Below are 25,579 nucleotides of genomic sequence, written 5' to 3' on the forward strand. Positions count from 1 at the left end.
ATAAAAAGCTAAGCAACATTGTGCTTAGTGCCGCCGTGTCTGCATCCGCCGCGCGCAGGTCGTCTTTAAATGTCTGTCATACAAAATAATGGGTTGCGAAGAGAAGCGGGAATACACTCGGTTCAAATCAACCTGACGTATATACATATCGTCTTACCACTTAAACGAAGCGGAACATAGAGATGCCCACATGATGTAAAGTGTTGGGGGGCGAAGTCGACGGCTTCAGGATAGGGTGATTCTTAACTACGCGCACTGTGCTATTAAGCGCACCGACATGAAATTCTTGTGAGAAATGATTCCTCCAGAGATACGCTATGTGTCTAGGCGTACACAAAAAGGCGTTCACGGTGTCTCTAAGAAGCATCTCGAAAAAATAATCCTTCGTGTTGGAGTTCTGTCGGAGCTGAACTTCTGGTGTCAGTTTCGGGAGATAGCTGCGTTTGTGTGCGAGTAAGACACCTGCTTGCGATTGCGGATCCCCTTTTCGTCGTTTGTACAAAAGTTGGTCATGTTACATAGTGGTGCCGTAATAAACGAAAAAGGACCCTCAGACGAAATTGCACCCTCAGACGATACAGAAAAAAGTTCAGTTAGATAACTCAGCAGAAAAAGGCGTTCGCTTTCTTTTTTGTTACCGTCAACCACAACGAGGTGTAGACATAGATACGCAAGTGTTGTATTTCAAGTCTGCAGACCGAAACCACAAGCGGCCCTTCCCATGGGCTATCTGTGACGCCCTCCTCTTTATTATGGGAGTTATTTTTCTCCACTCGTCTTGCCGATGACGCTCTTTATCCATTGGCTGTGGTAAGCTGTGCTGGCGAAGACAAACGGTGAAGTAGGGAAGTCTCGCAGGCGGAACCATGAGAACACTCCGACCACGTACCAGTCATCTGTGGTGAGCAGCAGTGGAGCACCAAAGTCGTCCTGCACGCATTCAATGTTAAGGATGATGTCCTTTGACGGCATATCATTTTGTATGTCGAGTGCATAACTGCTTTCTTCCTAAGCGCTTCGCCGATAGCAATTATACGACTTACATAGAGAAGGTTGAACGCACGTGATTTTTCATAAAAATGAGCATATGTTTGTTCTGTGAAAATATACTTGTAGCTTACTATAGCGGGAAGAGCGGAATGTAAGAATCGGTCCTGAACGATTGAATTCTGTAATCTAGTGAAATCTAATAGAGTAGTACAGAGCGAAACCTATAGCTTTCACATGCGACTACGTCTGTTTCTAAGCAGGCTTCTGACGAAATACAAAACAAGTGTCCTTGCGTTCATTAAGCAAGGATCAGTGGCAACTCAGCTGATCAAAGACGATACAATGGAAATGATATCAACGCGATCTACAAACCTGGAATAAACGTCAGAATTAACTGTGAAGCAACGATGGCACACAGAAACCTCCTACAAAGTGTAAAATAAGTACAAAGCCTCATCACGCAAATCACGTAACACAAGAACATGCAAACAATGTACGTAAAACCTCTTTTAAGAATAACTGAAAACTCTAATCGAGATCAGCGTTAATTTGTTATTTTGATGCCTACTCTTAAGAAATCTTCTGAAGCCCTGCCAATGCCACGCTGGAAAACTCCACAAAGAACTCTTTAAAAACATTTTTCAGAGCTTCATATCTAGCTGCAAACTAAGTAACTTTGATATTTCGTGCTAAATTACAATAATTTTAGTGGCAATAGTAATTTATAACATGTAAAAATACTATTTAGGTGTAAAACGTGCATGCCTAAGAGTGAAATAGGAACTCGCGTATTGGCATTCGCAAGCCAGATGCTTTAGCCACTGCACGGCGGCAGTTCTTTCTTTTTTTCGTTCGTGGTATTCACAGCCGGGCACGATTCACTCCTGTGGGTGGCGTAAATATTCAATTGAACTGACATCCCTTTCACTTACACGGCGACACATGGGGATATAGTTCAAACAAATGGTGAATGACAATACAATTGTTGTAAAGGGCTTGTAAAACACATTTATCGCAGGAAACCTGGTTTTCCATTGCCTATCGCCTGTGCATGTCGTTCACTCGCTTTTTTTTTTCTTTCGCGCCCTCCATGTGGCTGAATTAATATGATAAATTTCTGAGCATTTTTTTAGATATTAAGTGATTTTTGAACCCTAATTAAAGTGCAAGCTTGAATAGCGTTTTACAAGTATTCAAAACAATAAAAATTAGATGTTGCAGGAATGTTTGTCAACAAAAACAAACATACTTAAAAGGCTTTAGTGGTGTATAATTTGTGTATGTGGGGAATGTTTTCAGCATTCTATGTTTCATATATCATACCAGGTTCTGTACGCGTTTTCCAAATCAACTGAAATGTTTTCTGGAAATTGCGTGTATTGTGGATAATGCCTCAGCTGAAACTGCAAGGACATTGAATGCTCACTGATTATATGCAAAATGACCAACCACATGGTAATAGGCTGCCATCGCCGTCTAAATAAGCAGCGAATTGTGACGGAAGAAAGCGCAGGACATGGATAAGAAGTGCGTTGAAGTGAAGCGCCTCACCAGGTGCGGCTGGCCGTCTTTCGCAGTTGCACAGACCTGGCCTTGGAGATCTGCGCTCGGGTAGGCTTCTTTGCAACGCTCGGCACTACGCAGCCTGAGGGCAACACGCTGTAGGTGGGCACTGTGGTTAAGCCTTGCCTGCTCTGCATCGAGAGACATGGTTGTCGTTTAGTACAAACCAGCGCTATTCACTTGTCTGTTTTTAAAGCTTTTCGAAAATAAGCTAGCATTATACCTTGATTGTAGACGTCGTACAATCATTTATTCTTGCACAGATTAATGACAACTACATTAGAATCCAATAGGTACCTGCACAATGCGGCATGGCGAAACACGAGCCAGCCGATGCCAACGCAGGAACCACTTTTGCTATTGCCATTGGCATTCTTTAGAAAATTGACCCAGATTGCGTATGTTCTTCTGTACGTTTCAGTGGGTTAGCATTTAAATGAATACTTCAAGTACTTTCCCAGGCTATGCCTCTATCTATGTATGTTTCTACCTAACCGTTCTCTCGCATACCTAGTCCTGAAAGATTGAATTCTGCAATGTAGCGAGATATAATTGAGTAGTATGAAACTAAATCTACAATTTCACACGCGACTACCTCTGCTTCTAAGCAGGCTTTTGACGAAGTACAAAAGAAGTGTCGTTGCGCTCATGAAGTAAGGATTAGTGGTAACTCAGCTGATTTGAGACGATACAATATAAATGATATCAACGCGGTGTGCAAACCCAGAATAAACGTTAGAATTAACTGCGCAGTAACGATGGCACCTCCTACTAGGATTGCGATAAATACAAAGCCTCGTCACATTCATACCTTAACACGAGAACCTGCAAATAATCCGTGGTCGAATGACCCACGCATTGGGCTGTTGGGCCGAGGGAAGTGGCTTCGAAACCAACGATGGGACCAACTTGGGTCATTGTGTATGCGGCAGTATCTACATACATGCCACTCTTCAACGAACCCCTTTCACGCCGACATTGACGACTGCAGATTCGGGGCTGAGTAGGTTACGGTGTTCTTAGAAACCGTTTGACGCCGGCTCGGTGCACTGGGTATGTGTCACTCGGTTTGCGCGGGTCTTCAACGCACATCTTTGATAGCAAATTGGGTCACTGTGTATGGGCAAGTGGGTGAACGCCGCTATTGAATGAACGACGTCTTTGTCGCCAGCTTGAGTAGCTAGGTATGTGCCACTGGGAATTTGCCGCTCCGCATTTACGAAAAAGGTCCCTTGAATGTATCCGATGCAGAATGGAATTGAATTCACGTCACGTGGGTTGTTCAAGAATACGAAACCGACGCATTAGCAAGCTGCTCTATAAATGCACCAGGTATGATCCGCTTTCGCGAACGCCTTTCAGGCCAACACTTTAGCGAGTTGCACCTTCAATTCACTTTGTACTACGTGCCGTTCTTCAATGGAGCTCTCGGCCACTTGGGTCACTGAGTATGTGTCACTGAGTGTGCGTTTACTATCAACGGTGCGCCACGCTTCTCGTCTCGGAGGCCGCACGCGGACTTCTCGGCATTGCCACTAGATGATGCAGCGTGTACAGAAAATAGCGCGAGAGAGGAGCCCAGCTGGCGGCCTAGCGCATCTCTCAACATTCGCTCGCAGCGGCGCACCGCGCCGTTCGGAGGCCAGGCACAGGCTTTGCGGTGGCGCTGCGTGAAGGCGCCGAGTCCTTTAAGAGGAAGCTTTAGCTCGGGTGCTCCTATCTAAATACATGTAAAAGGAGAATTCGTTTTTCACGGCAACCACTGCACCAAATTTGACGGGATTTGCTGCATTTAAAAGAAAAACTTAAAATCTAGTGACTGTTGGTTTCAAATTTTCGAGTTAGGTCGTCAATTTTTTATTAAAATTTGGCAAAAATTGAAAATTTTCAAAAAACGCAACTATCAAGTTTACAACTCTGTAACTCAACCACTAAAAATGATAATACAATTCTGTGAATTGCATCTAATAGTACATCTAAAGCGGACAAAATTAATATGTTACACATGAATACAAAAAAATTTAATCATAGGGAAATACAACTTTTGCAGAACCGTTGTAACCAACGCAACAAATTCATGTAAGATGTAAAATGACACATTGAATTTGTCCGCTTTGAATGATCTAATGGATGCCGTTTACAGAACCGCGATATCGGTTCTTGATGCAGAGCTATGAATTTGTAAACTTCGTGCTTCTATCTTTTTCAAACGGTCAAATATTTGAAAATTGTTTTAAGAAAATTCAAGCCCTAAATCGAAACTCCGCTTCCAACAGTCACTAGAATTTAATTTTCTCTTTCAAATGCAACAAATTTCATCAAAATCGGTCCAGGGTTTATCTCATAAAAACGTTTTTGCGTTTTTACATGTATTTGAATAGGCCGCGTCGGAGTTGGGCCCGAGCTAAAGCTTCCTCTTAAGGGAAGCGCGAAAAAAGAGTTCCGCTGCAGTACACTCCTCATACATAACTCGTTTCGATGGTGGCAGTACGTTTTGTCCCTATATTGATGCGATGATAACACATTTCCGTTGACAGTTATCGGGAGATGCACTCCGCGAAATTTTTTGTTCGTATCGAACCGCTCTTTGTCGGCAACTTGTGTCACTGGGTATGTATCAGTCTTCAACGAGCCTCGTAGAAGTCAACTTTGGTTACTTCTACGTGAGTGAGTGCGTGCCCTCTTGAAGGAGCATTATTGTCGACGACTTGGTTCAGTGGGCATGTGCGACTTGTGTGTGCGCCGCTATCCAATGACTCTCTGACCCTCACGAATTATTTCCCCCTTGATGTCATTATCATTGAAGCATTTGTTGCGACACAGCATATTGCAATTGCCAAAACGCATGATGTATGCGTGTATGCACCAAGGCTCCTTTATGGTACTGCCCTCTGGACCAGACTTGTACGTAATGAAATACAAGCAAAAAGCTACTTGTAATCAAAAATTTTCGATTTAGGCAACTTTGTAATTTGACCAACATTTTGATTACTCGTTAACGCTCACTGTAATTTAATAACATTTTTTGAGCAACCAATTACATGTAACCGATATTTTGGTCGAAGCGAGCTTCAACAGGCCACGCAGATTTGCACACGTGAATTGGCAGGGACTATTTTCCGCAGGAATGAAAACATGCACATGGGTTAATTACGCCCTTTGCACAATCGATGTCCTGCAGCCACTCTTCGATCATCTGAACACGGCAGGGTTGCGAATGTGCGCACCTCTATTGGAAGTCAGACTTCTGAGCTTTGCTCATGAAATATTGTTACGTCCTATGTCCGCGCACTGAAGCACGCATACTGCCAATCATGGAAGAAAGCACCAGAAAGGCGGTAAAGACGACGATCAGAGAAACGCTCGTGTTGTTCTGCCATCTAGCCTGCAGCCGTCTTTCTGTGTATATATTTTGTAAATACAATTTACGTCCCTTTTAGCTACTCTCCTCCCGTGGCATTTTGGTGGGAGGTGCGGAGTGCCCACACGGTACAACGGAGGTCCACAGCAGCCGACATTTGGCTTTCTCCACGATGGCAGAAGAGGCATCGGCGCGCACCGAGGCGACTAGAACGACAATGGTCGTGCTGACTGCGCTAAAAGAACCAGGCCCATTCTGCGGGACGGACAACGCGAACATCGAGGACTGGCTACCACTGTACGAGCGTGCAATTAAGAACAATCACTGGGATCAGACCATAATGTTGGCAAACATTTTATTTTACCTCAAAGGAACAGCGAAGATGCGGTTTGAGAATAACGAAGACGAAATTGGGAGCTGGGATGCATGCAAGCAAAAGATGCGTTGCCTGTTCGGCAAGTCTGCAGCTAGAAAGGCAGCAGAAAAGAAGGAACTGGCATGTCGTGCGCCGACAGCGACAGAGTCATACCTAAGTTATATACAGGACGTGCTTGCCCTCTGCCACAAAGTCGACAACGGCATAACGCAGTCTGAGGAAGTGGGCCACGTGTTAAAGGGCATAGCAGATGAGGCCTTAAATCAACTAATCTGCAAAGACCGCGACACCGTCGATGCCATCATCCAAAAGTGCAGCCACTTTGAGGCCGCGAAAAGCCGACGCATTGCCCATAATTTCGCTCGACTTCCGAACACGGCAGCAACGTGGTCGTGCGAAGACGTACCTGAGCCGTCGGCGCCGCTCACCACAAAACACGTGAAGGTCATCCGACGTGAACTTGACGCTGTATCTCCGGCGTCTACGTGCTGCCGTACCTGTGACCATAGCTTTCATATGGTGCCACTAGTCTAAGCTGTCGTTAATCAGGAGCTATACAATGTTAGCCTGGACTCTGTGTGTCTCGCAGCTCCTTACCAGCTGATTGACCGCCGTTCCTCACTTAGTGGAGCGTGGCGTAGCGATACGTGCCAGTTTCCTGGCCTCAAGTCGATAGAAGTGAAGTAGGCAGTTGACAGTTGACACTGAAGTAGACAGTTGAGAGCGTCATAAATCCGTGGCATAGGGTAGACGTCCTTGCGCGTTACTTTGTTTAAGTGGCGGTAGTCTATGCATAAGCGCCAGCTGCCATCTTGACAAGGACGACCGGCGATGCCTATGGACTGAATGAAGGTTCAATGACGTCCTTGGAGAGCACCTTGTTGGCTTCACCAATACCACCGGCTGTTAGAATGGTGGGCCACGTGTCCAATACGACGGCCGATAAAGCAAACTGGACGGTCATCAGCAGTCCTCCACTCGGCTGGATTGCGAGTATGGAACGGCGGCCTTTGACCTTGGGCGTGCGACGTATGGATATTTGTCAGCTTGAGCTTCTATTTTCGACGTTTCGTCAAGAATTTCGCCGACGTTGCCCGTCCACCCCCGCACCTCTTGAAGAAGGAAACGTTATTTTCTTGGGGTCCTGAACAGGCCACCGCGTTTCACACGCTCATGACTTTACTTATGTCATCACCCATTTTGACCTATCAGCCCCCACTCAACTTCGAACCGACGCCAGTGGCCATGGCATCGGCACTGTTCTCGCCCAGCAGCATCAAGGACAAGACCCCGCCATCGCCTATGCCAGTCGTCTTCTTTTCCCTTCAGGGTGCAAATTTTCAATCACCGACCGCGACTGCCTCGCACTAGTTTGGGCTATCGGCAAGTTTCGACCATACTTGTTCGGCGGCACATTTTCGGTCAGCACAGACCACCATGCGCTTTGCTGGCTGTCTTCCCTCAAGTGCCCAGGGACGACTTGGTCCCTGGGCACTGAAACTGCAATACAGCTTTGACGTCGCTAACAAGTCTGGCAGACTGCACAAGAAGGCGGACTGCCTATCTCGTCATCCAGTGGATCATCCCGACTTCTCAGCGCACGCTTCCGACATATGTGTTTTCGCAATATGCGATTTAACCGCCATACGCAGTGAACAGCTCCGCGATGCCCATTTTGCGATCAATTATCCCCCGTCTACGCTCTCATCAATCTGCCCCTTCTACAAATATTCGTGCTTCGTGCTGGAATCTTATCCAGACGCAACACCAGCTCCGATGGCCCAGAGCTTTTACTGGTTGTTAACGAAACACACCGTTCCACTGTTCTCAAACGGCTTTTGCCGCCCTAACCGCTGGACATCTCGCAGCAACTCTCACGTACGATCGCGTTCGGCGTCGGTTCTTCTGACCATGACTCCACCGCTCTGTGCGCCGATACGTTGCTGCTTGTGAGTCCTGCCTGCGCCACTAGCATCCATCCTTGTCGCCAGCCGCTCCTCTTCAGCCCATAGATATTCCCGGTGTCCCATTTTACCACGTCGGCCTTGATATCGGGCCATTCGTAGCTTCTCTGACTGGGAACAAGTGGATTTCCCTAGGTTCGGACTACACGACACGCTGCGATATCGCGAGGGCACTGCCGACAAGCTGTGCCACTGACGTTGCGGAATTTTTCCTTTACGACGTTATTCGTCACCACGACGCTCCTCGACAGCTGCTGACCGACCGCGCTCGCTCATTTCTGTCCCAAGTCGTCAACGACCTTCTTCGTTCGTGTTCCATACATCACAAGCTAACCACTGCCTACCACCCACAGACCGATGGGCTTACCGAGTGCCTCAACCGCACACTGACCACAATGCTCTCCTTGTACGTTTCCTCAGACCACCTTGATTGGGACAGCACCTTGCCTTATGTGACATTTGCCTACACTCGTCACGCCATGACACCACTGGCGGAATGGCCCCTTTTATCTCTTGTTTGGCCGCCATCCCACATGGCCCTTCGAGACTCTTTTACCATCAACTGTGCACCCTGCTACACACTACGCCCGCGATGCAGCTTCTCGGGCTGCAATGGCTTGCCAGATTGCAAGGGATCGTCTTTATGCCTCCCACCTGTCCCAGAAGGCCCGCTACGATCGCCATGACAGAGTCGTTAATTAGTCACCGGGCTCTTTGGTTCTTCTCTGGACGCCTTGCTGCCACGTTGGCTTGCTGTCAAAGGTTCTTTCCCACTACTCCGGGCCGTACAACGTCCTACGACAGATCACTGACGTCACGTACGAGATGGCTTCATTAGACAGTCAATCATCTGCCGCGTCCGCCACTGATATCGGGAACGTCTCCCGACTTAAGCCTTATGTGGCCGGACACAATCCTACTGCTCCTTAAACGCCGACACGGTGCTCTTGCTGTCGGGGGTTCTATGTCACGCGCTACTCCCGTGCACTAAAGCAGGCGCCCTGCAAAGCATGGAAGAATGCGCTAGAAAACGGTGAAGATGACGATCAGAGTAGCGCTCGCGTTGTTCTGCCATCTAGGCTGCAGCCGTCTTTCTCGGTATATATTTTGTGAATTTAATTTCCTCCCCCTTTTGGCTACTCTCATCCCCGTGACAAAATATTTGTCTCTGCCTCCCTTTCTCTCTCTCCCAGATGCAAATATACACGGCCTTCATAGGTTCGGTAAGAGCTGCTGTTCAATTATTCTTGTCTTAGTGCTATCTTTGACATATCTGATACAGACAGAAGTTCTTGACCGCTAAATGCACATGTATATCTATCTGTCTGATACTTACATGTCTAACATACACCAATTTTTGCGATTGTAAGACACAAGCAATATTTTGGGGCTGAATATTACGCAGCTCTGTATTACATTACATTACATATTGGCCAACCATTTCAAGGAACGTGAAAGTTTGCAGGCGTCTCTTGCCATAACGCGAGTGTAAATGAATAAGGAGTAAAAAAAGACCAGGAGGAAGTTCATTATGTGCTGGTCTGCCAGTTAAAAAGGTGCCTCTGCACAGCGATCGTTACTCCTGACATCGATGGAAGAGAATCAGCTATGGGCATTGTTCAAGGTTTTATCCAGCCCTACAGCGAGCGCCTTCCCCTAGCCACAGTAACAATGTCAAGCACTTCGGGTATACGATACTAATCCGAGCATCGTGGCATTGAGCAACCATAATCTTGTAAGTAAGGAAGGAAAACAGCAGGAATAGACGGAAAGACAGGGACGTTAGCCAGTCCTCAAACCGGCTGGCTACCCTTTTTGTGAGTAAAGTGTCCGTGAGCTGCAACGTGTTCGTGCGCACGCATTGAGCCAGTTTTCAGTGTCGCTGGACATGCATTGAGAAAATAACGAGGGAAAATAATTGAAGAAAGATTTGGAAAGCAATTCCCAGTGAGAGTAAACAATGTGGGAAGGGCTGCAAAGGACACATTGAAAGAGCCAGGCAAGATTGTGACTGCGTCTTAGGCCCTTTAGCCTGCTTCACACAACAGAGGCGTGCGGTGAACTTTTTATTCCCATACTTAAAGCATTGGTCAACTCGACAAACTTTAGTTCCACTCTGTCACCATCATGCATATTTCACGCAGCGAATTTTTGTCACCTCATTGTAAGACGGTGCATACACTGCAAGACTTTACCATGGCACGCCATTGCCCATGAGTCAGAAAGCTTAGTTCCCAATTTTTTTATTTATTCCTTTTTTTGCGCCTCTGACCTTCTCTGTTTCTCTCCCCAATTGCCTTTCCCACGAAGAGTAGCATATCAGCGATGTTAATACGCCGGCTAAAATATGTGCCTTTCATTAATAGGTTCTCTCTCTCTCTCTCTCTCTCTCCAGATAAGACCGTTCTTTTTACTGTAGTTGTACAATGATAAATAAACAGGGAAGGGAGTAACGTTCAAATAAACTATTACATAGCAGCAATCGCTCAATAATTTTTTGTGGTATAGTAATGGGGAATCGTAATCAATTATATTTTTGAAAGGAAGGATTGTAAGTGTAATTGGTATTCTTTTTTCTTTAACATCTAAAAGTCTGATGATCATTCATTGGCATCATCTTTCAAAATGAAATGAAATTATGGGGTTTTACGTGCCAAAACCACTTTCTGATTATGAGGCACGCCGTAGTGGAGGACTCCGGAAATTTCGACCACCTGGGGTTCTTTAACGTGCACCTAAATCTAAATACACGGGTGTTTTCGCATTTCGCCCCCATCGAAATGCGGCCGCCGTGGCCGGGATTCGATCCCGCGACCTCGTGCTCAGCAGCCTAACACCATAGCCACTGAGCAACCACGGCGGGTCATCTTTCAAACGGGGAGGCGGCAAATAGTCACCTGGCCTGCTTCAGTTAATCAGGTATGCTATACATGTCTTTATTTTTTGCATACATCTTAATCTCTTTTCCCCATCAAAATCTACCTTGTACCCCTAGCAATAACTAAGAGATCAGGTAGCTTTCTTGCGCTGATAATCTTAACGTCTCTTGCTTATCTCGACTGCTTACCGGTTGACGCTTCCGTCTACGTTAAACCCAAGCGCTTCTGGAAGGCGTATGTTGCCTACGGCTCTCACTGGGTGAATGTCTTCGCATTACACTAGGATGGGCTCACTGATCTCCGGATTTTCGTTTCAGCATAAACATGTCTCATCTAGTTGCGAATATTTAATCCGGTATGTTTTTGCCCTTACGCAACCGGCGGGAGCCTCAAATATAGTAAAGCACTGCCCTTTGTGTTATTGTACTGATTTTCCCTTCTAATTTATTTCTTCCTATTGTAAATTTCCGTGGTCCTTTTTGTTTCCATTCTTTGCATTCAATTATTTGTCTCTGTTTCTCTCACTTTTTTTCTGATGATTCTGAATTACACTGTACGTGATTGCAAACTTGACTCTTTATCCATACTGTGTCAACGCTTTTCAAGTACAGATACTTGTGGAGTTTAGCTGCCAATTTATCTTCATCCATGTTCCTGAGCCTTTCTCCAAAAGAATTTGTCCTCTGTGCTTCTCTTACTTCAGAAGAGGCTCAATCTACGTCACCCTGTACTACGTCCTTTATGGGCTTACCGTGAGCTCCAAAAAGCAACCTACGTTTTGTTCACTTCCAACACGGGCAGGATATCTTAAGTTAAGCACAGAATGACATTTGTGGACGTTAGCGCTGGGCAGCATTACTCTTTTCCAGATTCCATGCACCACCTCATACTTAGTGTGGCCTCACAGTGCGCTGTTTCATTATTGCAGCATTACGTTTCCCCTTTATTTTCAGATTCTTTTGTTGGCAGCTTGAACAAGTCTTTTCTTCGTCTACGTTAACGCCGAGGTACTATATTCTTTGACAGTGGGTATATCTAGCTGTTGAATGGGCACCACGTTGTTACTCGTCTCTTCATTAAAGATAATAATTCTCGATTTCTCTGTGCTACACTTGAGGCCTATATGTGTCTCAGCGTTGCCACAGATGTTCGCAAACGTCTGTAAATCTCTTTTATTGTCCGCTAGTAGCACTATGTCGTCCGCATACATCAGTCCAGGGAGATTCTGTTCCACCATTTGTCAAATGCGCATGTAGGATAAACCAAACCATAATTCGTTGTTTCCCAGTCGTCTGTCTATGCACTTAACATAAAGCGTGAACAACAATGGTGAATGTGGAGATCCGTGCTACAGTCCTTGGTGAATTCTCAACCCTCTGCTACCTCTTCGACCTTCCCATACAGCTTGTACTCGGTTGTCCATATATATATATATATCAGCAGCTGCACGAAATTTTACTCGATTCCTTCATGCTTAAGAGTATGTCATTACAATTCGCTAGCTAATAAGGTCCTTTGATATCCAGAAATGCTATCGAAAAAGGTCTATTCTAATCTACAGAGATCTCAATGCACTCGGTTAGTACAAACATTTTACCCTGTAAGCTTCTGCCTGGCCAGAACCCATTCTGCAGTTCCCCCATCCTTTTTCTCCACCTGCTTCGGCAGTTCCAATTTTATGGCTTCCAATACCATTCTATATATTGCAGACGTTACTGTACCTGGCCTGTACGAGCTCGTCTTGCCCTTATCGCCTTTGCCTTTGTAGATAGGGTTCACCCTCCTTTCACGCCATCCAACCGGAACTTTCTTCTTTCTGATCACTTCATCTATGGCCTTAGTCAGCAGTGCCTCGCTCTTTGAACCGAGGTTTTTGATTAGCTGTGGTGGCATTTCATCGGGTCCTGCTGCCGTGGTATTAGGGCCATTTTCTTCCGCTTGTTTCTAGTAAAAGCTTTCTACGATACATTTTCATCTTTCAGGCTTCTCTGTTGCTGGTGCATCTCTTTGAGTATCAACTACGCTTTCTTTCGTACCGATGTTATCCCCAATAACGTGTCTGATGTGCCAGTGCGCATAACCTCCCTTCGCAGATGTTGCCGTCTTCATCCCTTTTAGGCGGTTGCGAATTTTAGTTGGAGCTCCGAGTGGTCTTATATGGTCCCAGAACCTTTGGGGCACGTATGTCTGTTTTGCGAATTTTATGCACCCGACGTTCACTTGCGCATTTAACTTTCTCTTGCACGAACTCACTCGCCACCCTTTTCTCTTCTCTGTATTTGCTCCACCTAAGCCGCATCCCTTCGTGTAATACCAACTTTTTGGCTTCTCTGTAATCCCTGGATGGCTGCTCACGCTTTTCTACATAGCCTTCTATATTTTCTTGTCCCACCACTTAGGTTGTTTGCTCTTTCCAATACAACAATTTTTTTCCCGTGCCTGTCTTATTTCTTGCTGCATAATGTCTAGTTGCTTCTATTCCCAGACTGCCTTAGGAAACGCGCCGGTTTTGTTCTCTATGTTTTGGTAATCTCTATTATTTGCTCATCATTCATTTTTCGGAATTCTGAGACTATCGGTTCGTGTTTTGCATTAGCATCTCCCTCAAAATTTAATGTTAGGCGCCTATGGTCGCTACTCTGGCTTGTTTTTTCATGTTCGTCTATTATCATTTGGTCTAATAGTTCATAGGCCATTTCTAAACGAAGGCGTAGTCTATACGTGAATGCCTGTTTCCGCACTGCCACGTTACCTGTCGATGAAACTTATTCTCCCCGTTGACTGCTATAACGTTCTGTTCACAGCAGAGATCCAGCACTAGACAACCGTTGCGAACAGTATATCCATTTATAAATCGTCCATGTGCGCATACATATATCCCCCTAATATAACCTGGCCCGATTTCTTCAACTCTTTAGTACCGCTTCTAATGTGATCTATGAATTCGGTATTTTTATCTCCGCTATAGATTCCTGTCCATAGGTAAGCTACCCCCAGCAACGTCATTTTGCCTTGCCGTGGGCCGCTAATCCCTGAATGCTTCTTACATGTCTCTTTTACCATTTGCCACTTCGGACATCGGCTAATTAGCATGCCTACGCCTCTACCCTTCCTCCACCCGTTCTGTTCCACCCTTGCCATACAAAACGGTCATTAACAGGTGGGTGCTCCAAATCTCGTAGATGCGTTTCGGTCAAGGCGTACGCACTAATCGATTCGTCATTGAGCTGTGTTTCAATTTGTAGCTAATTTCCTGCTTGCATCTTTATGCAACAAATTTTACCTCCTGTATACTTATTCTTCGGACGTCTTTTTCTAACTACTTGTGGTTTAATACGGCCTTTTGCTGGTGTGTCGCTGCAGGCAATATTTAATCTTTCTTCCTGATTGTCTGGGGCCCGCCTAAATAAAGCCACAGCCTGAGGCGCGAATCGACTTCCAACCACAGTTGCTGCACTTTCGCTAAAATTCATCCCGTTACGCACAAAAGTGCCTTCGCGGCCTGCTCGGTGCAGTTCTGGGTTGTTGTCAGTGGCTCTCGAATTAATTGTCCTCTCTACCGTCCATATTTCCCTGTTTACTGCGAGCACTTTCCTTTCACTCGCGTGCCCCTGCCTGTCAACCTCTTGCTCCATGCACACTGCGATTAGTGCTTCCTTTGAAACATTCCTCCGCAGGTCGGTGACCCCTTTGGCTATTTGCTTCGCGATCCCTGCCCCTCGTCCTTGCAGTACTTCAAGTACTCCTTCCATTATCACCACTAGGTATATCTCCTTCACAGTGTCCCACATTTGTTGCTTGGCTTTCACAGTCACCTCCCTAGTCGGTTCTCCCGGAAGCGCGCAACTTGGTTTCGTTCGCCTGCACCGCACCTCTCTGTTATCGCCGGTGCTGCTTTACGCAGGTTGGAATTTCCAACAATTACAACTCGACGCTATTCCATCTTCCCGCCGCTGAAAAGCTGCACCCGAGGCCACGATTCTCTCACCTTTGGTTTTATGCCCTTTGCTTAATTGTCTTCTTCCGCGGCCAATGGTAGCCCGTACGTAACTTCTACTGACGTTTCCGCCACTGTTTTCCAGCGCGGTGGTTTTGGCTTACTTAACTGTTCTCGCTTCGGAGAAAACCGCCGTTAGCGGTGATGGCATCGAAGCGTTCACCATTGCTTTGCGGAATGGTGGCCTTTAGCTTCATTTCTACATTGGCTAGTTTTTCTTTTCTTTTACTTTCTTACTCTACTTCTGTTCGCTTTTGATTTCCTTTTCTAGCATTCCAACCGGCTTAGCGAGTTTGTCCTTCTCCTGCTCCAGACAGGCTAGTGGCGACCCACCCTAGCACGCACATCCTACAGATGAAAGGTACACCGTTGGCTTCTGGCACTGACTCAGACCGCGTTTCATCCAACGCGTCTGAGTGCGTTTGCTTGCACTCAGAACAGCGCACGCACGGGTTCCTCTTAGTCAGAACTCTCATCTCGTACTAAATAGGCCCAGTACAGAGTAACCCTACTTGAGATAAAATGCAATTATTCGTTAGCTAATTATATCTAAGCAAAAAAGCCTTAGAAACTGGAAAGCATGAAAAAATGATTTCTGAAGATTGCTCAGGTAACCTAACACTCCGAAAAAAAAAACCCACAAATGAGCGAAATATCAAATAAACAACTTATCGCCTTGGCTCACTTCTCCTGTTCTGGAAACACTACAGAAAGATGGGGGGGAGGGGGAGGGAAAGCCGTTTGTGACACCAAAAGTGAAAAAAAAAAATAACGCCCTGATTGCCACTCGGCAGAAGTGATGCACGGCCCATACTGCGCGGCTCCTCGGCTTGCCGCGGCGAGCCGAAACACATGGAAGAGGGCGCGCCTGGACGTACGTCATAGCCGCCAACTACAATGTGCACGCGTCGTTTGCGTAGGTGCTGCCTGTAGGCTGCTAATGCGAAAATTATATAGCTACCAATCCTGCAGGTTTGCAGGGATTGCTTCGGTAGTATTTACTGCAGATTTGTAACCAATGCAGCGGAAGTGAATCTTCAGCGCAGTTGACCCTTAACGTGAACAATTAGACTCCTGAACGTGGCCGTAGACGCGCAAATATTGCGAGCGGCACTCACGTTCCTCGTCCGTGTTGCCCCATCCAGCCGTCTCCACCACATGCCCTGTGATGTTGCCTAGATCTTTGGGCAGGGAAACCGCATCGAGCATCGCAGGGAAGTCTTGCTCAATTTCTAGCACGGCCACGTCGTTCACGAGCCTCCTGCCCCGCCCGAACGATCGGCACTCGGGATGCCGAACTGCACGGACCACACCCGTCGGCTTCTGATCGTTCCACACGGCAGATCCGTAGTACACCGTGTACACGGGTCGCATCTTCCTGCAATTTTCGACAGCAATGTCGTAGTGATGTCAAGTTAGTCATTCTGGCATGTGCTTTCCACAGCAATGCTACTGATAAAAATACTGTACTCATGTTTGCAAATGATGCGCCAGTGCCGCCGTCAAAAAAGACAATAATAAATAAATAAATAGTAAAGCGGTTGGGATGATATATAAAAAGCAGCCAGAACCTCGACGCAGAGTTACACGCACCCACAAATTTTGGTGGCTAAGAACTTTTCTAATCTTATGCGCGAAAAAAAAAATCGATTTGCACGCAGAATACAGTGGCAAATAAAAAATTGGAGGACGCTTAAGCTTCGCCTTCAAGAGTGAAACGCGACAGCGTTCCAGTCGACCCGCGAAGGGGTGTAAGACAATGCGCTACGGCGCAGCGATCACTTACGAGGCGCCCCGCATCGGACTTTGCACCCACCAATCACGCGGTGAGCGTCGAGCAACGCAGCGTTCGGCGCGGCAACGAAACGTGCGCCTGAGCAAGCGGAACGAACCAAAGAACTCGGTGTCTCGGAGGGGGAAATGATCTACGCCAGCCAAACGTCGTGATCGGCACGGGCAGAGAGATATATAGATAGTGATCTAAAGAAAGAAAGGACGCTTGATTCTGCAACGCGTGAGAGAGCACGGCGAAGCGTCGTCAGGAGAGAGGGAGTCGGGGCCGCGACGCGCCTCGCACCGGTCCCCGCAAAGCTCCAATGCGCGCATGGCGCGCCACCTGTCGGGGCAGCGCCGCACATTGAGAGGAGGGGGGTCTTCTGTGTTTGCCGCAAGATGGCTCTGCGTGTGCGGAAAGCGCAGAAGAAATGTAACGGAAACGTACTTCGCTACTCGTGTAACGGCAACTTCTGTAAGTTACATGCTCATAATTACCGATATACACCGCAGTATAACTTTCTACGGCACGTTTCTAAGACAACACGGCATTCACTAGAGGCGCTTTTGTACCGCTCTGAAGCGTCGAACCCGTGGCTGAGTGGTAGCGTCTCCGCCTCACACTCCGGAGACCCTGGTTCAATTCCCACGAAGCCCATGTTTGCAAGTTGTTTTTATTTATAAACTGCCTGCCGGGATTTTTCGCTCACGGCCAACGCCGCGGACGCCGACACTGACGACACCGGCTTTTCTGCGACACGAGCTCCTTAACGCTGTCGCGTTAAAACTAGAGAACGCAGTGCCAGCTGACGATCCTCAAGGCGAACACATACAGTGCTGCAGTCTACTTGTGTACATTTTATTCAGTCTTTCCCTCAGTAAATCACAAAAGAATATATTTGTGGATAGATTACCATGGTCATTCACTCTGTGCTGGTGCCCTTTCACAGCCACGGCTAACATATTTTGGTGCTAATGACGCTTACTGTGTCTGTGTATGATGATTTAACGGCGTACAACAATAGCAGTGAGTCAGCGGCCCAACTAACTTCCGGTCAAAAGTCTATACACCAGAAAAAAAAGCCTGTTTTCATTTTTCTTTTCTGTGCACGGAGTGTCTGGTTTTACTTTCCCGGATAAAATAAATTTGCATAATGCCTCTAGACTAATACTCGTAATTTTTCGTATAACATACGGGAACATTGAAATATGTATGCGTATGTAGAGGGTAAAAGTGCTCAAAAGATGCGCGTTCCTGTTTGTACATCCTTCTGCTACTCTCTGTTGTTTTTTTCTTTTTTGCCCACTATATTTAGGCAGCTACGGTCTCGAGGACCTATGTTTGCAAAAGGTGAGATGGTCTTACGCAAAGTGAAAGGACGGATACGTTTGAAAAGCCCGTGCCGCAGGTATTTGCAGGAAAGAACCCCCCCACAATATCGGCATGTCATTGTCTTTGCATTGGAGACAACGAAGGTTAGAAAGGTTGCAGAGTGCCTTAATGATACAAGTTGGTCACATAGGAAAGGAAGGTAATACAAACCACACGGAAGAAACCTCCAAAACACGGTGCACTGATTGGCTCATTCAGTGATAATTTAATGAAAAGACACGTGCCCTGAATATACTGTAACAAGAAACTCAAGTTCCATTTAAATGCAAGCAAATATGCCATACTTGTATTCCTGGGGCGCAAGTTTACAATGCGACTTGAAAACATTATAAATGTTCACTAGTGCGTCTTAAACAGACAGCGACGGAGGCTATGTAACCTCAGTGCAACCTGGGGAAGCAGGGAGAAGGCGGGAGACGCAAATTCAGGGCGATGAGCTAAACGGGAAGAAGGTGAAAGCGGGTCCCGCTTTCACCTTGTTCTCGTTTTGCTCATCCTCAGTGCAACCTGGCAGTTTGGTCTGTGTGCCGTGCCGTCCCCAACGAGGCATAAACTTCGCATGTCTGAGGGCGTAGACGCTGAGAAAAGGCCTACCTGTAGGCAAAGGGAGACCTGTAGAAGGCTTAGTGTAAAATAACCTTGCAGAAGTACTGTATCAAAATAAGAACTACTTGTTATAATACCAGAGGGCGTTCTTCAAGAGCTATCTTTCTCAGCCCTAAATGAATTAGGCAGTGTCAAATAGCCAATCTACATATTGTTCTGCGAAAGTATATGTGCATTTGTCAACTCCACAAGTTTAATAGCTCCGTGCCTGTTGTAATCCTCAACAGACCTTAATCCACACTATCACCTCCAATTTAGTACCATGTAGCCTGTTACGTCTGTAACCTCGACGCACAGCAGCTTCAGCTGCTCTGTGCATACGACTCATTTGTAATGAGCTGCTGATAACTGCAGTAAGCATTTATCGTAATCGTTGCCAAGCATAATCAGCAGCTCGACTAAGCGGCAATATATACGTACAAGTCTTGACCGTTCAAAAGGCTAAACGAGTTCATTGAGACATTTCTCACTGCAACGAATACTACCTCGAAACCTCCCATTCGCTCTCTTTTATCAGTAGTTAAAGGAGCGAGCAGACCAGACTAGACATCGCGTCAACCTGTCAACAGAAAATGGCACATCTTGTTGGTTAATAAGATCTTGGGCGCTATAACGTAAAACTATTCCAAACTTTTCTATTCCATTTCTGCTATCAGCCCACCGCGATTGGTCAAAAGCTTTTTTGGTTCACCGCCGCTTCACCTGTCTTTCATGCGACGTCACGAAAACCGCGATATCTCCCCATCTGATATGATGTGTACACACTGATTATGCATGATTTGGCCTAAAAAAGAAAAACAGTTATTTCTGATTGGACGCCTTTCACCATTAGCCCCCGGCTATTGCTAAAAAGTTTTCGGGCTACACCAACTTCACCTGCCTGTCACGCGACGTCACAAAACCGCGAAATCTCACCACGTCAAAGTGACGTGTACGCTTTAAAGATGCATTAATATGCCGAACAAAACTGAATTTTCTTCTGAATAGCCGCAGGCTGCCCCGTACCGAAAGGAATAAAAGATGGCTGCCACCCATCGCTCAGGCGCTGGCTACTCGTACCTGCCGGAGAGCATGGGCTTATTTGCGTATAATAAAGCTTCTTGCGTGGCCGCGTAACGTGAGCACTTTCTGCACGTTTACGACCTCATTCACCCAACTCTTCTTTGCTGTGGATCCGTTTTAGCGTCATTATGAAGCTTCCGTTGCAAACCGCTGCGATTTTCGACCAGCCACCGCAATCTAAGTGAAAGCGGACCAATCGCAGATCGCAGTGATCTCCTATCAACGAGGAGAGCGTTTGATTGGTCAGACAACCCTGCGGGTGACAGCCGGTTGCTTGCGTTGATGGTCACGCAAATTTGACGTCAGAAGATTGGAATAAAAACAAATTGGAATATTTTTACGTTATAGGACCCCATGTTACACGCACATTTGGCGGTGTATTGTACGGGTGGCACGGTTATAATCCCAGATTCGTTATGTTGATTATTAACATTGAACGCATTGGCACTGCAGGAATATTTTGATGGCATAATGAAGTTTTCAAAATCAATAGTGGTAAATAATGGTGAGATGTTTGATGCATAAGAGAGGAGAAAAAATATGAATATTTGATATCGAAGTGTGGAGTGTGGGGTGAAGCATTTCAGAACTTTTTCGTTAGGCAGGGGCTGGTCAGTTCGAAAAGCTAATTATTAGACCAATATCTGATTTTCCATATCAGGTGTACTGCTCCATGCAGCGTTCTACCGCATTGTACGCTTACTGCATCGCATACTGATCTCTCTTTGTTTCTTTCTCTCTCTCGTCCTGGGTGAGGGAATCAGCTTCCTTTCTGTTGCCGACACCCCTCCTGGGTATCAACAATTTTGGTATAAACAACATGTAACATAATAGTTATTGTGACGATGCTGCTTGATTCTCTAAATGCTGAAAGCACAGTTTTCGATCGCAATAATTTGCACAAAGGCGTCACTGTTTTAAAAGAGTAATGCGCTTATATTTGGATAGGTGCACTCCGCATACCACACAATTTTGAAGTAATCCTGTTTCTACCTCCTTTCGAGTTCCAACGTTGCCAAACGCTGTCATAATCGCCCTTTCAAAAGCTTGATACAAGAATTTTGAACGAGCGCCCGGACAGAGAAACAGACAGCGTAAGCGTACAAGAGTTGCGAGGGACAGTGCGACGCTCGTAATAGCTTGCCTGCCGCACACATAACCGTACCGCGGCCAAATGCAGCGGGCGGCCGTCAGCACGTGCTTCCTGGACAGCACCGAACCAACACAGGTGCGCCCGGGCTCCTTGGGGTGCATGGGCTTCTTCCGGTTTCTCTTCAACTGCGTAGAGCGAGAAAGCGAGCGATCATTAGCCTCAAGCAGATACAGTAGTTATATTGTGAGAGACGTTTCGGCGATGGCACAAATTGCTATCGAGAAGGAATCACTGTAACGTTTTCTTTTATGTAGAGTCTTCTAAAATGTGCAATCTTGCTGTGTTAGTATTACTATGCGATGCTTCACCTTCGTTTCAAGTATTCGTGACGTAATTGAACGCAGTGTTTCAGCTTCAGAAGATTAAGAAAATGCAAAATCGGGTCAGAATTATAGCAGTCTACCAGACTCTAATACTCACCATATGATCGCACGTTAAACGCAGGCTGCAGGCAGCTAGCTAAGAAGTGGAATTGCAGTATCAATTATTTTATTGTTTTCGTTCTCGCTTTTCTTTTTGTAATTCGTACTGCAAATAGATTTCATAAGTGTCCTGTACGTTTCATTAAATTCACAGTATAGCACTTTTTGCAGCCAGTCGCCGGCGCGGTGCCAACGTTCTACGTCCTTTGCTTATCTATGCCTAGTTTGTATTAGCGAGAGGGTGTCAAGTTGAACGAGTTGATGACCCATTTAGAGTCACTAAAGTGCTTTGCAAACAGGGCACAGGCGACGAAACATGTAAGACAAGCACATGTCATAACCTTCGATCTCATAGCTACGCATACGTGCGCAATACAGGTAGGCAAAGGGCACCAACTTGCACCATATCAGGCAGCAGACACAATTTCAGGCGTTTTATATAGGTAGGAAAAATAAGAATGACTACGTTGAAAAATTAGTGCAGCGTTTGTTCATTTCGAGCTCAATCATGCATGCCTGAAAGAAACGTGATCACTGTACATGCAGCGTGCTGCAAGAATGCTCCTGCCGTATCAGTGTTGTGGTATGCCTGACACGAGGCTCTGGTGCGGCTTGCCTATCCCAAGCTGCTTGCGCTCTGCCATATCACCTAACAAGTAGCTTAGCAGATCGAACAGAGGGATTATTTTCCTGTCATAAACCTTTCTCCACATTGCAGTCTCTATTAAAAAATCTGGTATGTACGTGGTAGAGGTGGCTCGTAGAAACTAGATTATTGGATGTGTCTCTCATACCCCTTGTAGGAGTACGAGGGCCTCGTATCTCTCGTATGAATACGAGAGCTTCATATCCCACGTATGCGCTGCCACACGAGGGCCTCGTATTCCGCATATGCACTGCCCTACGCTACTACTGGGCTACGCGTGCTGCCAACAAATGTATATTGTAACAAAAGATGATTATTTACAAGGTGAAACGAGGTCCAAGAGGAAGCCACAGGCCAGGCCTAGCTGGTGCAGAGTACCCCGAGATCACGCACGCTCAATCTACTTCTTTTTCTGCCTCAGTCGCGCAGTGCTCCAACATTTTCCCCGGAGGCAGACGAAGCTCGCCGAGGGAGGTAAAGGGACCTGGGATGATACTGCTTGAGTCTGGCCACGTGAACAACTTGCGTCGCACGTGAACGCCGATTACTTCCCGTCACTTTGGCGACGACATAACGACGACATGGAACGAAGGACAGCAGGGCGCAGGTTTTCGGGCACAACTAGGAGCAAAGGAGGACCACCAGCCGAGTAATTTTTTTTTTTTTGTACAGCAAACCATGACGAAAAGTAAACGGGGTTGTTCGTGCTGGCTAACGTGCAGCTGCCCGTAGGGATTGCAAGTTAGGATCGCAACGTTGCTCGCTCTCCAAGGTACTCAGGTCTGGAAAGTCGGAAGAGATGGAAACTAGGTAGTCATCGAAGTCATCATCGTCAGCTTTAGTGTGCGGCGAAGGGAGACGGGATAGGCAATCAGCATCCGTGTGATAGCGTCCGCTCTTCTAGTTGAAGGCGCAAAGCCCAGCGGGCCAACCGGCCAGACGGGCCATGCAGCCCAACAAGCCAATAGAGTGAATGACGGTCAGTCACTATCGTGAATGCGTGGCCGTTTATATACGGACGGAACTACTGAATGGCGAAGACGACTGCTATGCACTGAAGTTCAGTAACGGTGTAGTTTTTCTCCGCTTTTGTAAGTGTCTTACTAGCGTAGGCAATGACATGCTGACGGCCATCGCAGAGCTGAACAAGCACAGCGCCAACGCCTACATCGCTGGCGTCAGTATGCAGCGCAGCGGACGCCTCCGGATCAAAATGCCGCAGAACCGGGCAAGAAGTGAACAAAAATTTCAGCTGTTAGAACGCCGACTCGCAGTCAGCAGTCCACAAGTATGGGATGTCTTTGCGAAGGAGAGAGGTGAGGGGATAGGCAAGCTGTGCGAGATTTTTGATAAAGCGCCGGAAATATGAGCAAACGCGCAAAAAGCTTCGCAGATCGTTAACCGTGTGTGGCTGTTGGAAGTCGCAAACGGCTGCTATCTTTTTAGGGTCCGGTCGTATGCTGTCTTTGTCGACCAGAAAGCCTAGTACGAGGACTTGACGCTCACTGAATTGACATTTCTTCGAGTTTAAAATAAGGCCAGCTTGTTGGATACAGTCAAGAACGACCGACAGGCGCTGATTGTGCTCGTGAAATGTCCGGCCGTAGATAATGACGCCGTCTAAATAGCACATGCGAATTTCCCATTTGAGTCCGCGGAGCACGGTATCCATAAATCGCTCGAATGTCGCTGGAGCGTTGCATAAGCTCAAGGCCATAACGTTGAACTCAAATAGACCATCAGGTGTCATGTAGGCTGTCTTCTCCTTGTCTGAGGGGTGCATGGGAATTTGCCAATATTGTGACCGTAATCAACAGAAGAGAAATACGACGCGGAGTGGAGGCAGTCGACGGCGTTGTGTATTCGTGGTAGGGGGTGCACGTGTTTTTTGTGACGGTTTCCAGGCGGTGATAGTCCACACAGAATCTCCATGAGTTGTCTTTTTTCTTCACTAGGATCACAGGAGCAGCCCAAGGCTACATGATTCCTGGATCACTCCTGTCTGTAACATTTCTTCAGCCTGGTCGGCGATGACTTTTCTCTCTGAAGGTGAAACGTGATAAAGCTTCTGACGAACTGGCGTCGCTTTCCCTGTATGAATGCGGTGTTGCATACGGGACGCCGGCGGTGTAGGGACGCTCGTTGGCCTTGAGCAATATCAAACACTGTGGCGTAGCGAGCGAGCACTCTTTGAAGCAGACACTGCTCACTAAATGACGGCGACTTGTTAATCATGCGCGTAAAGTCAGCAGAATTATCATGGCTGGTATAGGCGTTGGATTTTTTTCCGGTGGTTGACATTTCGACCGTTCCGACGCTGACAATGGCTTGTTCGTCAAAACTTGCCAGTGTAAGTCCTAGCGGCAATGTTCTGGATTGGGTTGACACGTTCACTGTCCACAAACGAGTACAACCATCAGTGGTTACAACGAGGGAGCGAGGGACTATCACATTTTTCTTGGGCGCGTTGTTATAATCGGGCTCGGCTAAACCACAAGAACCCGTGCGAGGGCAAGAAGTATCGAGAGGTACAAACATTGCAATCTGAGGGGGCAAACACACCTCTTGCGACATGGACAGAACGTCGGCGGCATCACTGGTGTTATCTGTCATTGAAGTTCGCGCGTCACGCCGAAGAGAAATCGCACCACTTCCACAATCCAAAGTTGCCCCCCACTCACGCAAGAAATCAATTCCTAAAATAATGTCATGCGTTGTACGTGCAAGCATAGTAAATTCACTTCTATATGTCTGGTCCCCTATCATAGCTGAAAAAGAAAAGACTCCACATGGGCGTAACCTTTCCCCGCCAACTCCGCGAAACGTAACGTAACTGCCGTCCTGTATCAACTAAAACAAAAGTACTCACATTGTCAACATACACGTTGTTTATAAAGAATTTTGCACAAGGGGGTCTTGCTGAAGATGAATATATTGCGACCTCACCCCCGTCGGTCGCACCAGGTAGTTTCCCAGCGGCGGCGGTGACGAGCGACGACGAGGTGATGGAGAGCGTCGTTGTCGTGTCGGTGGTGGTGTGAGGCTGCGCTCGGAAACGGGGGAATCACTGTGGTCCGCGCGTCCCTGCTGCAGCCGTTGGAAGGAATTGGGATACGGACAGGACTCGTCAGCGGGCACGCGGGATGTATAGGAATTAAACCGTGGAGCGCGCTGCTGGCGGCGGTGGTAATACCTAGCGATGTGTCCAGGCACACCGCAGCTGTAGCAAATGCGTGAGTCGCGGCTTGTCGCGTGTGACACCGGTGCCATGGGTGTCATGGGTAGAAATGAACTCTCAGGCTGGTTGTAGGAGGGTAGAGCCCACGGAACAAATTGTTGTGGTGCATCTTGTCGGCGTCCCAGACTTGTCGGTTGCGGTGGAAAGTTGCTGCCC

General features: G+C 46.9%; 1 protein-coding gene across 3 annotated transcripts in view; it reads right to left on the bottom strand.

The window, feature by feature from the left end:
• Window positions 1-657: 657 nt before the first annotated feature.
• LOC126540226 (chymotrypsin-like protease CTRL-1) overlaps window positions 658-25,579 on the bottom strand; it is a 139,154-nt gene continuing 114,232 nt past the window's right edge. For all 3 annotated transcript variants that reach the window (XM_055075895.2, XM_055075894.2, XM_050187024.3), the window contains 4 exons: window positions 21,130-21,242; window positions 16,249-16,508; window positions 2,542-2,684; window positions 658-930 (listed from right to left, as the gene is read on the bottom strand). In XM_055075895.2, the coding sequence (XP_054931870.1) occupies window positions 760-930; window positions 2,542-2,684; window positions 16,249-16,508; window positions 21,130-21,242 (687 nt within the window). In that variant the 3' untranslated portion in view covers window positions 658-759. The remainder of the gene's footprint in view (window positions 931-2,541; window positions 2,685-16,248; window positions 16,509-21,129; window positions 21,243-25,579) is intronic.

This window comes from Dermacentor andersoni, chromosome 2, assembly GCF_023375885.2.
Source record: "Dermacentor andersoni chromosome 2, qqDerAnde1_hic_scaffold, whole genome shotgun sequence".
Classification (NCBI taxonomy): Eukaryota; Metazoa; Arthropoda; class Arachnida; order Ixodida; family Ixodidae; genus Dermacentor; species Dermacentor andersoni.